The 12,075-nt window shown below is 40.3% G+C and overlaps 1 protein-coding gene across 3 annotated transcripts; it reads left to right on the top strand.

The window, feature by feature from the left end:
- The first annotated feature begins 405 nt into the window (after positions 1-405).
- On the top strand, positions 406-12,075 carry DENR (density regulated re-initiation and release factor). 3 transcript variants are annotated; one of them, XM_002913090.4, is made up of 8 exons: positions 406-541; positions 1,372-1,486; positions 5,348-5,367; positions 6,075-6,159; positions 7,910-7,993; positions 10,294-10,410; positions 11,533-11,672; positions 11,778-12,075. In XM_002913090.4, exons 2-8 carry the CDS (start codon positions 1,381-1,383, stop codon positions 11,820-11,822), a joined length of 597 nt encoding a protein of 198 aa, XP_002913136.1. In that variant the 5' UTR covers positions 406-541; positions 1,372-1,380; the 3' UTR covers positions 11,823-12,075. The 3 variants fall into 3 exon arrangements, with proteins under 3 accessions (XP_002913136.1, XP_011224610.1, XP_019656329.1); XM_011226308.3 differs by having other exon boundaries at positions 433-585; XM_019800770.2 differs by having other exon boundaries at positions 517-648.

The raw sequence follows: 12,075 nt of genomic DNA, 5'->3' as shown, positions 1-12,075 counted from the left end.
GGGAGATTATGGGTGATGAGAACAATCTAAGTAACGTTGACATCATCTTTTCAAGAATAATTCAGCCAATGCAGAGAAAGGTGTTGAAACCAAACGCCTTCTCCAGCTGCCATCCCCCCGCGGAGGAGGGACTTATCCAACAGGCTAGAGGTTAGTCAGGACTCCAGGATGCACCCCAGACGCGGAGCAACATTCCCCAGTTCATTAATAGGGAGTCACTGATGACTTCAGCGCACGTCCCCACTTTCCTATCCGCGCCCGCTTCCGCGCGCCACACGCTGACCACCCATTTTCTCCAGCGGGTAACGAGCACCGCCTGCTGGCTGTCAGCCGCTCGGCGGCTTGGCCCCACCCCCGAGCAAAACGCGCATGCTCTTCAATGCCCCTCCGCCTCAGCCTCCAGGCTTCTCGCGACAGCCGCCCAGCGGCGGCCTGAATCTCGCGATAAAGGCTTATTGTCTCGCGGGACCGCGGCTGGCAGACGGGCTTTCAGGCGGCCCTGGCCGGGGAAGAGGAGTTGCATGTGTCGCTTCAGCTGGCGGTAGTGGCGGGAGCGGAGGCGGCGGGGGTTGTGCGACCGCCCGGGTAACGACCCCTCGTGCCTCTCCCTCTTCCGAGAAGCTCGTAGAGAGCGTGGGGGAAGCCGAGGTGCTGCCTGGCGGAAGGGGGCCGGGCCGGGCGTCTCCACACCCCCGCCCACATGGGCCCCTCTGGTGTCCCCGGGATTGCCCCTTCGCCTCAGATCTTCCCCTAATTCCTGGCCGCCCTTGTCGCCCTAGTGCTCTTACATTCTGCCCCTTGCTGATTCTTCTACCCCCATTTTCCCTTTTCAGATTCTGGTCTCCCCGCCCCCTCCCACACCCATCCCCTTCCCTGATTCCTATGTCCCTCTCTTGGCGTTGAGCTACTCCCACACCCTGTACCCTGGGCACCTCTGGTCACCCACCCCTTCGTAGGCTTTTCCAGCCTCTTTTCGTCCAGCTGCTTTGTGGCCTTTATTGCTGCAGTTTGCATCCCTTCCAGATCACCCCCAGACCTTTTGTCCCATCACTACGGATCATCCTCCCCATCTTATTATCCCTTTGCTTCCCTCTTTCCACTAGTGCACCCCCACCCCTACCCCCATTCTTCACGGTCCTTTGGCTACTGTCACTTGCTTCCCTGTAGACCTGTGGAGCTGGTAATGGTGCGCCCAGAATTGCTCATATTTTATGAATTCTAATGCAGCTTGTATCCTTCACTTAAGAACAAAATTGAAACACGTTAAGGGTTGAGGTATTTCTAGTGGGAGGAGGTGAGGCTACATCTGAACACTGCCTCTTTGGGGTCTTGGTCCAAATAGTGAAAATGTGTTATTTTCCTTGCTTACAGGTTTGTGAGATGGCTGCTGATATTTCTGAATCCGGTGGGCATGATTGCAAAGGAGACCCGAGGGGCAATACCAAGTTAGATGCAGACTACCCACTTCGAGTCCTTTACTGTGGAGGCAAGTGTTACAAAGCAGGAAATGGCTTTTGCTCACTTTATTTTTATGCATTGTGATAGTCGTATCACATTTGATCCTATTAATCCTTTTGTCATTTGTCTTTGTTAATTTGGGAAATCCTTAATGGGGGCTGGAGGGTGCGTTGGTGAAGAGGAGGCATGGGTTAACATTTGCCCCGACCTGTATGACTTGTGTCTTGCTACTTGGGTGGAGAAGCTTACAGTCCAGTTGGAATAGAGACATGCAAATAGATTATTTCAATCTAGTGTTACTTGCTAGTCTGGCTATTATTTTTGGAAGATACTGAGTCTGAAGAGATGACAAAGACTGGATGAGGAAGTGGGGAAGGGCATCCCAGATGAAGTGAGCAACTATGCTAGAAAAGACTTGATGCATGTCTGTGGATAAAGGAGCAGATTTGGTCACAGTATAGTGTGGATATAGTGTAGGGAGGGTGTCAGTAAGGAATGGAAGATGATGAGATTGGAGTAGGACAGTCTTGGGAAGGTGTTCTTGGTTTGATTCATAATATGTGTATTAGATTGAGGTGGGATTCTTTTTTTCTTTGTGTGTTTTTCATTTTCAATACAGAAATATTTGTGAATTGGAAATGCTCTAATTTTGTTAGCATTTTGGAAAGTTCCAGAAAAATTTAGAGGTACAGGATACCAAAGGGGCAAGTAAATACCGATTTTTTTCAGGAAATATTTTTGACCACTTATTCTGTGCCTCACATTGTTTTGGGTGCTAGGGACTGAGTAGTAAATAAGTCAGAAAAGGTCCTTGTGTTTGGAGACTTCACGTTTTGTGAGTGTAATAGAGACATCATCTGGAGTTTAAGTACTACAGAAGGAGAGGGAATGTCACCAAGTTAAAACATTTTGTCAACTTGCCACTTATCAGATATCTTTGATATTAAAAATTATAAAATACCTCAGTAAGAGTATGGGAATGCAGTAAGAGTAAGGCAGGGGAACTTTTTTAGGGTTGATTGAGTTTTGTTATGATATTGGTCTTATTTGGTCATCTTGTTTGCCTTTGGAGTCACAGACCAGGGTCTGCATCCTGACTCTAACATTACCATCTATGTGTCCTTGGGCAAGTTACCTAATTCAATTAAGGATTAAAGGTCTGTTTCTTAAGTTCTGTACAATGAAAATGATGATTATATCCTATGTCAGGTGATTTGTATAAAGCTTCTGGTATAGCAGCTTACACAAGAACATAGTACAATAAGTTTTATTAGAGAAGTATACTAGTTTAGTATGGTTTTATTTAAAGATGTAGTTAAGAGCTGTTGTTCTTTGTACCCTGTTTCATCTAATCTAAGGCTCCATATTTTGTGAGATTCACTATTATTTTATGTTCCACTAAAAAAGAAAGAAAGCATCAGATTGACATGCCATAATTACAAGTTGTATCCCTATAAAAATGAAAAAAATTTAGGATTGATGAAATACGGTATATGAAAACCACCCTGTTAAATTGCTTATGTGACTGCTAATGGGACTTTTGAACAACTGCACTAAATACGCAAACCACCCCAGTGATAATTTGTGTTGACCAGAGATCCCTAACCTTTTTGAGAAAGGTTTATTTTCATTTCTCTCCCCAGTTTGTATTGATATTCCAGGCACTAAGCTGGGGACAGGGTTACTTCCTCAAGGAGTTTATGGTCTAGTTATAGGAGAAGCACTTAGGGAATATTAATTGCTAAAGTAAATAGTAGTGATTATAACTATGAATTAAGGGTTGAGGAAAAGAAGTAGGAAAATTTCTAAGGAATAAAGGGTCGAATTTGCAAGGAAAGGGGAAGGAATTTATAAGAACAGTATGTTGGTAAGATTTAATATGGTGTCTTCAGGGGAGAGGGAAAAGAAAGGGCTGATTGGAACAGACTGGTTGGAGTAGAATGAGAAACAAGGTTAGGTAGGATGGGGTCATTTCTGGGGAGACATTTTATCTTCAGGATTGTGACTTCAGACTCAATCTGAGTTGGAATCCTGGCTCAGCCATTTACTCAGTTGTGTGACCTTGGCCAGTTCCCTCATCCATTAAAGAGCCTCCTTCAGAAGGCTGTCAAGAAGAATGAATAATACTCCCAAAAGCTCCACCTCCTAACACCATCTCATTGGATAATAGGATTTCAACATAGTAATTTTGAGGGGATGCAAACATTCAGACCATAGCAGGTTTCATGGCTGGTGATGCCTTATTCTTCATGGTGCATCACATCAGCAAGTACTTAATGTCAGGTTATTCCACTATTAGTGATGTGAAATTTTATAACTGCTAGATCTGTGTGTCGAAAAGCTATGGTTTACAGAAGGGGAAATTGACTTAATTTTATTTTTTATTTATTTATTTTTTAAAGATTTTATTTATTTGAGAGAGCGAGCACAAGCAGGGTGAATGGCAGGGAGAGGGAGAAGCAGGCTCCCCACTGAGCAGGGAGCCCAACATGGGGCTCGACATAGGCCTCAATCCTAGGACCCGGGATCATGACCTGATCCAAAGGCAGATGCTTAACCCGCTGAGCCATCCAGGCGCCCCGGGAAATTGACTTTGAAAGCAAATAACAGTGAACTGTCCACATATTTTCATTGTATTAGAATTTTGTTAAACTGAATATTCTTTGAAATGGCATACAAGTTTTATAGCTTTTGTATTTGCTGTTATGGTATTTAACCTATAATTCTGTCCTGAAAGTGTGGCTGGATATTTGTACCTACTGATATCTGAACTTGAACTCTGAGGATTGTAGAGCTCTGGTTATGGAGAGCTTTGGTGGAAAGATCTCCACGCTTGAAATAAAGAGTTGCTAGTTTTCTTCTGCCACATACTTTTGTCCTTTTCTGAGCTATTTAACCTTTTTTAGAGCTTCATCTATTAAAAAGTGATGGTGGGATGAGGAGAGGGCATACCACTGTCACGTGGCTGGCACACTGCTGCACTGCCTGTCTTGTGTCCTATAATCTGATGTTGTGGTTAAGAGCTTCAGAAACTGACCAGGGTTCAAATCCTGTTCTACTCACCAGATGCAGTGGGTTACTCACCTACTGGTAATGCAGATGTGGTGCTTCTTACTTACAGGGTGGTGATGATGACACGTAATAATGCATATAACGATAATTGATGTGATGAGTAATGGTGCACTACCCCTCTTCTCCCTCACAAATCTCAAGATATTGGGCATACTGAACTACTCAGTTCTTCATCTTAAAAATAAAAACAAAATAGTTGACCCAGTAACAGAATTCTATTTAAAATCAGGAAGCCTTTTCAGTTCTTCAGTTCTTTAGCCCATGCAGCCTATACGAGGACAAAATTGAACGCGCGTTCCCTCTGGCTTTACAGTTGCATAATCGTATCTGGCACAAGATGGAAAAGAAAAGGAAACGTATATTGCAAAGAAATGGTAGCAAAAGTGCTACTGAAGTCTGTAAATGTGTTAGTATGAATAAAAACTGGTGGCTGTTTTGGTAAAACTATCAAAAGAAATAACCCGTTCCTTTCGAGCTTTGTTGTGTGGGGAATTGTTCTCAGCTTAACTTCAGACCCATTGAAGTAGTTATGGTAAAGCTTTAAGATATGCAGGATAGTATAGTTTGACGTTCCATCAGCTGAGGCTTATGGTCTTCTTTAGATTAAGAAAAAGTATATATATAAGAGAATATCTCTATGAACCATGTGCCTTTTACCTTAAAAAAAAAGCATGATGGGTAGTATTTGAAAAGTGGTACAGAATTATAGGAAAAAGTAGAAATGAAGCATTTTGTCAGATTTAAAATAAAATTAGGATGAGCCATGTGTGTTTATATATTTAAATTTTCCAATCTTTTTTTCTCTCCATTTTCCCAGTCTGTTCATTACCAACAGAGGTAAGTCCTTTTAAAATTCTTTTCTTTTTTTACTTTCTGCATTTGAGGTCATTGATTTTAGAGCTAGCCTGAGAACCTTTTTTAATTTTTCATGTTCTGTCATTTGACAGTAGAGTTTCAACTTTTTATAGAGAACTTTGGATTAGAATAATTTTATGTTCTTAGAAATTTGTTTTCCTTAGACTTAGTATCTTATGTGTACCTCTTTTACTTGACCATACAATTTGGACTTTTGCTTGGAACTTATGAATAGTTACCCAATAAAACAAGAGAAGCCTTAAAGCCAAATCTAATGTCTAAGCAGAGGAAAGCATAAATTAAAATTATGTATAAGATTTTCTGTTAATAAGCCTCTTGAGTCAGGATCTGTGGGCAAGTCACAAAAATAGTGAAACTCCTCTGTGCCCAAGCAAGAGATGAACATGCTCCTTTTTTACTGTTTGCTCCTTTTTCTAATGGCCCTTCTGTTTGATGGGGAAAAAAATACATTACTACAGTGAGGAGGTGCTTAATCCTTTTTAAATTCTAATTTCTTATGGAGCATTTCCTGGTCGAACAGAATTCCTGTGGGTAAGATGTCGGGTGGGAGTAGTTAGTTTCATCTTTCTTAATATAGCAGATACAGGGAATGACTTAATTAAAATGTATTGGTTGATTGAAAATGTTCTGTTGTGACTCAGTTTGTTCTCACCCCCCCAACCCCCCAGTACTGTGAATATATGCCTGATGTTGCTAAATGTCGACAGTGGTTAGAGAAGAATTTTCCAAATGAGTTTGCAAAACTTACTGTAGGTATGAACCTTTTTTTTTCTTTCATCAAAGCTTGTATATCAGAAACAAATGTACATAAGGCATTATTTTAAAGATATGAAAGTGCTCTGTTAGTAGGCTATTACAGAATTGTATTTATATCTATTAACTTCAAAACCATTTTACGTTCTTGGGTTAAAATTGCTTCTGTAGAAGCCCACACTGCTTCGTGTGTCTTATCTCTCTGAGACAGTTTAGGATAACTCCTTATCAGAAGAGTAATGGTTTAGGAGCAAATATATTTTCATTCATTCATTTAACAAATTATTTCTTGTGAGCATAGTATATGCTACACTTTGTTTTAGATGCTGAGGATAAAGCAGTGAACAAAAGATCTACTCTTTGGAAATTATGTTCTAGAAGGGGAGGCTTAAGTAAAATAAGACAAATAAAATAAGTATGTTAAGTAGTGATAAGCAGGCAGTGGGAAGATAAGAATTGTTGGGGAGAATTTTAGGTAGTGGCAGGAAAGATTTTGCTGAAAAGACTGCATTTGAACAAAGACCTAAAGGAAGTGAGGGAGTGAGTCATCTGGCTATCTGGGAGAACATTCCACTTGCGGGGCAAGTGCAAAGGCCCTGAGGTAAAAGGTTGCCGGTCATACTCAGGAAACATCAAGGAAGCCTTTTTGTCTGGAGCTTATTGAAGGAGGGGGAGAAGGATCAGAGATAAGTCAGAGAAGTAATGGAGGACCACACCTGAAGTGTGGCTTTTATTCAGAATGTGATGTGGAGCAATCCAAGGGGTTTGAGCAGAAGAGCGATAAGGTCTAACTTTTGTTTCAACAGCATCTCTTTGGCTATTGTGCAAAAGAATAGACTGAGGAGGGGCACAGGCAGTAAAGAGACCAGATTAGAGGCTGCGGCCATAATTGCATCAGGAGACCATGGTGACCTGACCAGAATGGTAGCAGTGGAGGCGGGGAAAGTAGGCAGGTTCTCGATGTGTTTTGAGGGTAGAGCTGACAGGGCTTTCTGATGTGCTGCATGTGGGATGTGAGAAAACGAGGCATCTAGGGTTTTGGCAACTAGAAGAATGGAGTTGCTGTTGCCAGAGGAAGGGAAGACTGCAGAGAACAGATTTTCTTCATTTTGTTAAAACTGTTGGCTTCTCTTATGAAATTGGTGGAAATGAAGGCAGTAGCAGGAAGAAGGGAAAGCCTGGGCTGGAAACAGGCCTATCAGATGTACCCAGTGTTATTCCACCATTTGCTGCTTTGATTGTCAGATTGTTTCCAAGAGGCACAACCCCTGAAACTTCATAGAAGGCCTTTTTGGATAGTAGCTACAGTCATTGTCTGTGATTGGATAAGAACCCTAAAGTTAGGTGTTACAGTCTGTGTAGTCATGGTCACCCCCCCCATGACCTGCCTAGAACATAAGACCTGAGGAAGGAGTCTTCTTAGGCCCAGACTTCCTGTTACCTAGATTAGTATGTTTAGATGCTAAACATTCCTGCAGAGTCTGAGTGTTTTGTGCTCCTTTCATGTGCTGAAAAGATCCTAATCTTCACATACCAAAGAATTTGTTTTGTCTTCTATCACCATGCACTTAACCATAATGACCAGAATTAGACTGGATAGGAATTTAACAATATAATCATTTACTTTATAAACGGCACGCTCAGTTATTGGCAAGATGCCTTATTTGTGTATGAAATTGCTCAAAGGTGATTTTTTTAAGGTTATTTTGAAGTAATGTTAATGCTTTTGGATTTCATTGTTAACATCTAGAAAATTCACCGAAACAAGAAGCTGGAATTAATGAGGGTCAAGGCACAGCAGGGGAAGAGGAAGAGAAGAAAAAGCAGAAGAGAGGTAAGGCCTAAATCCATGGCTTGATTTATATAAACACACCTTCCCTCTGTCAGAGGAAATGTGGACAGTCCCAAAGCCAGTAATATCTTCCTGCTGCTGCAGTTCCATATGTGTACCCCACAGTGACACAGAATCATATTCTCAGAATGACTGGATATCGTATGATTTGGGCTTTTACAGTACATTGGACCTAAGAAAACATGCTTTTTTTCCTGTGTACATATGCAAAAAACAACCAGCCAGCTTGTTTATGACTTGAAAACTTCGTTACCTTATTAAAATACCTGTGTATTCTATTTAGTTTGAGTTGAGGACATTGATAAAAGATGTTATTCTCTCATGTTGTCAGCTCAGTTGAATTTTTTTTTTTTTTAATAGCTGTTGTGTATACCTGTCTACCTCCTTCTAAAATGAATTCCTGTACTCTGGATCCTGTCCCTGCTTGTTTCTTCTGCCTTAATTATTCTCCCCTATGATTAAAATTAGCTTATAAATAAGGACTGTGCATCTTTCAGGAAAAATTCCCCCAAGAGCCCATGTCTTTGTTTGCCTTATCCCTTACCCTGCCGCTCTTAGCCAGACTTTTGTAGTAAGACTAGACGCGCTGTCCTTGCTCTTCTGTTCTTCATTGTTCATGCCGCATTCTGTCCTAAGCTGTCACACCACTGGAATTCCTCTAATAGTGGTCATCGGTGGCTCAGTAATTGCTAAGCAATAGGAGCATTTGAGCACACCCTTCTTTTTGAAATGCTGTACTTCTTGGTTTTTGTGACAGACTTCTTTCTTCATCCTCCCTGTCACTCCTCTTCAGTCTTCTGTGCAGACTTTTCTGTTCCCTTCTGTCCCCAGAAAGTTGTATTTCCCAGGATCCTCTTACCTCCTCATTCTGCAGTTTTCTCCCTGAATGATTCTTTCACAACCCTAACTTCTGACACCACTCCAAACTTGAAATTCCTGAATCTGTATGTTTAGTCCTGTCCTGTGTCTCTAGACTGGCAATGTGCATGGTCCCACAGGCACCTCAGATGCAGTATTTCCAAAAAAACCAAACTTAGTTAAGTCCCAGATCTATGTCTTTTGGTTCATGACAGCATACTTTATCCATTCATCTGAGCCAGAACCTGACACTCATCTTGGGTTCTCTTTTCTTTACTCCTCTTTTTTTTTCTTTTTCAAAGATTTTATTTATTTGTCAGAGAGAGAGAGAGAGCTCAAGCAGGGGGAGCAGCAGGCAGAAGGAGAAGCAGGCTCCCTGCTGAGCAAGGATCCTGATGTGGGCCTCGATCCCAGACCCTGAGATCATGACCTGAGCTGAAGGCAGACGCCTAACCGACTGAGCCACCCGGGCATCCCTTCTTTGCTCCTTTTAATCAGTTTTTTTAGTAGTCATCTTCCTTAATTTATTTAGTACTAATTCTTTTTTTTAAATTCCTTTTAGTTCAAAATTCTGTTATTTCTCCTCCTTACTCTACCCTGTGCCTAGTTGCCATTACCATTACCACTGCTTTGTTAGATTTTGATTAATTTCCATCTGAACTAATGTAGGAGCCTCCAGTAGCCCTCTGTTAGCCTTATTCCTTAAAGGCTCACCCTTCATGCTGTAGAGTGATCTCCTAAAGCCTAAATCTGTTTTTTTCACTCCTTTATTCATTCAGTGGCTTTTCTTCTGCCTCAATATAAAATCAAATAACAAAGCTTGATGTGCTGGTCCTTTAATGACTGGTAGGTAATCGCTTGCTTTTCTGGCTTTATCTCCTACATATCCATAAGCATCCTTCATTGAGAATGAGAATTGTAGTTCTCAAGTATAATGCCTTCTCTTTGTACTTGTTCCCTGTTCCTGGGGTATCTTTCTTACTGTCTCTCTCCAGCCCTTCTGCTTTCATCTGGACAGTTCCTTCTTCTGCAAGAACTTAGATGCCCTTTCTTTTGGGAAACCTTTTCTGTCCTCCGGATTCCTCTGCAAAGCTATGGTAGTGCCGTATTCATGGATCCTGTTATAGTATATATCAGTGGCAGTAATTATTAAACTTTTTTTTTTGTCTCCTTCATTAGACTAAGAGCCCCTGGAGGGCAGGGACTCTTTGTGTCATCAGCTGTTAGTGCAGTGCTTGGTACATGTTACTTAATAAATATTTATTGAATGAATACTCATGCATGTGTTTATTAGTTTTGTATTAGAAGAAGAAACTTTAGAAATAATATTTGGTACTTCTTGAAAATTAATAAGCTTAAAGACAGTATTCTTTTTGTTAAACACAAAACCATTGATGCTGAGCTTTTTTTTTAAATAAATAAAGGTGGAAGGGGTCAAATAAAGCAAAAAAAGAAGACTGTACCACAAAAGGTTACAATAGCCAAAATTCCTAGAGCAAAGAAGAAATATGTAACAAGAGTATGTGGCCTTGCAACTTTCGGTGAGTTCAAGTTTAAGTATGTTTAAAATGTGTGAACTATATTCTCTCTGTTGCTCTCTGCCTCCCTCCCTCTGTCTCTGTCTTGCTCTTTCCATTTCTTTTAACCTGGCATCATGAAAATTTCACAGGTCTGTTTTTTGCTAAGAAGATACAAAATAATATTTTGCATGTCTAACTATAGCCTCAAAAGTCAGATTTTGAAGAAATTTAAAAATCTTTTGCAAAGGGAACTAGTTTAACTTTTTCCTTTACAGAATACCTCCTTGGACACATTTTATGTGGAATGAGGAGGGCTAGGTAGGATTCCTTTTGAAGCCTATCAGTACTGCTCTTCTGTCCCTGTAAGCTAGATGGCAAAAGGCTGCAATATGGCTCGTGCCCTCTGGGAACAGTAGTAGAGGGTGAGGGAATGTGGGTATCAGTAAAATGTCCTGCTTCAGAGCTCCTTCTGGAGGCCTTGAATGAACAGTGAAATTGTAAACCAAGATTCTTTCCTGTGACAACACAGTTGAAAAATAATCATTAGATAACAGGTTTGTTTCTCCTGTAACTATTTATCTTGTAAAAAGGTATAAACAAAAGAACTTCATTGTACTTGGAAATGTGTATGTAATGCTTGGAATTAACACGTTCCTGGATTTATTTTGGTCTTACCATATGAGGTATGAATAGTGTGAATAATGCTTTGTGTGTGAGAGAGAGAGAGAAAGAGAGAGAGAGATAAGATACACCTTTAATTTTTGAATTTTTATTTAAATTCAGTTAATTAACTGTATAGTGTATTATTAGCATCAGAGGTAGAGTTCAGTGATTCATCAGTTGTGTATAACACCCAGTGCTCATTGCATCATGTACCTTCCTTATTGCCCATCACCCAGTTACCCCATCCCCCCTGAATAATGCTATTTTTATGTACTGAAGCTTTATTTGACCTTGAAAATTTAAGTTGAATGGTTAAGACCACTGCCTGTGGTAGTTTGTAATTATCATGAAAGGAATATAAAACCCATTAAGGCAGTCTGTTTTATGAAATTAAGATGCAGATTAAATTTCAAAGTGGAAAAATATCTTTGATAAACAGTTCCAATTATAGTCTTGCTATTTCTTTTTTTTCAATAACAGAAATTGATCTTAAAGAAGCACAAAGATTTTTTGCTCAAAAATTCTCCTGTGGTGCCTCAGTAACAGGAGAGGATGAAATCATCATTCAGGGAGACTTTACAGATGACATAATTGATGTCATTCAGGAAAAATGGCCAGAGGTGAGTTGGTAGAACATGTGCATCTGTGGATATAAGTTTTTAAAGCAAGTTGCTTCCATGTTATCTGACACCACAATTCATGAGATATAATTATTTGTTTTATAGGTGGATGATGATAGCATCGAAGATCTTGGAGAAGTAAAGAAGTGATTTTGAAAATTTGTCTCTATTTAATGATCTGAACTGAGAGTTGATATGGCCAAAGGGAGAGAGGCCTTTTAAAAATATATATATTTATCCTACAGTAAAACTGTAGATTACCCTCACCCTTGGCATTTTCACTGTTCTGTATGAGGCTGCTTGTTTTTTTTATTGCCAAAGTCTAATAAACAGGGGAGACTGTCATGCTTATGCATGAAATAGAATTTAGTCAAATAAAAATTTTTGGTCATTTGGTACTGAC

The sequence above is a fragment of the Ailuropoda melanoleuca genome, chromosome 12 (genome assembly GCF_002007445.2).
Source record: "Ailuropoda melanoleuca isolate Jingjing chromosome 12, ASM200744v2, whole genome shotgun sequence".
Classification (NCBI taxonomy): Eukaryota; Metazoa; Chordata; class Mammalia; order Carnivora; family Ursidae; genus Ailuropoda; species Ailuropoda melanoleuca.
The sequence above is the reverse complement of the archived record's forward strand: the minus strand, read 5'-3'. Positions and strand labels throughout refer to the sequence as shown.

Excerpts from the sequence above, each read along its gene's own strand:
- DENR (XM_002913090.4), top strand. The coding sequence starts at position 1,381 with ATGGCTGCTGATATTTCTGAATCCGGTGGGCATGATTGCAAAGGAGAC. Across the intron at positions 5,368-6,074 it reads TCTGTTCATTACCAACAGAG|TACTGTGAATATATGCCTGA; the intron begins GTAAGTCCTTTT and ends CCAACCCCCCAG. Across the intron at positions 6,160-7,909 it reads GTTTGCAAAACTTACTGTAG|AAAATTCACCGAAACAAGAA; the intron begins GTATGAACCTTT and ends GTTAACATCTAG.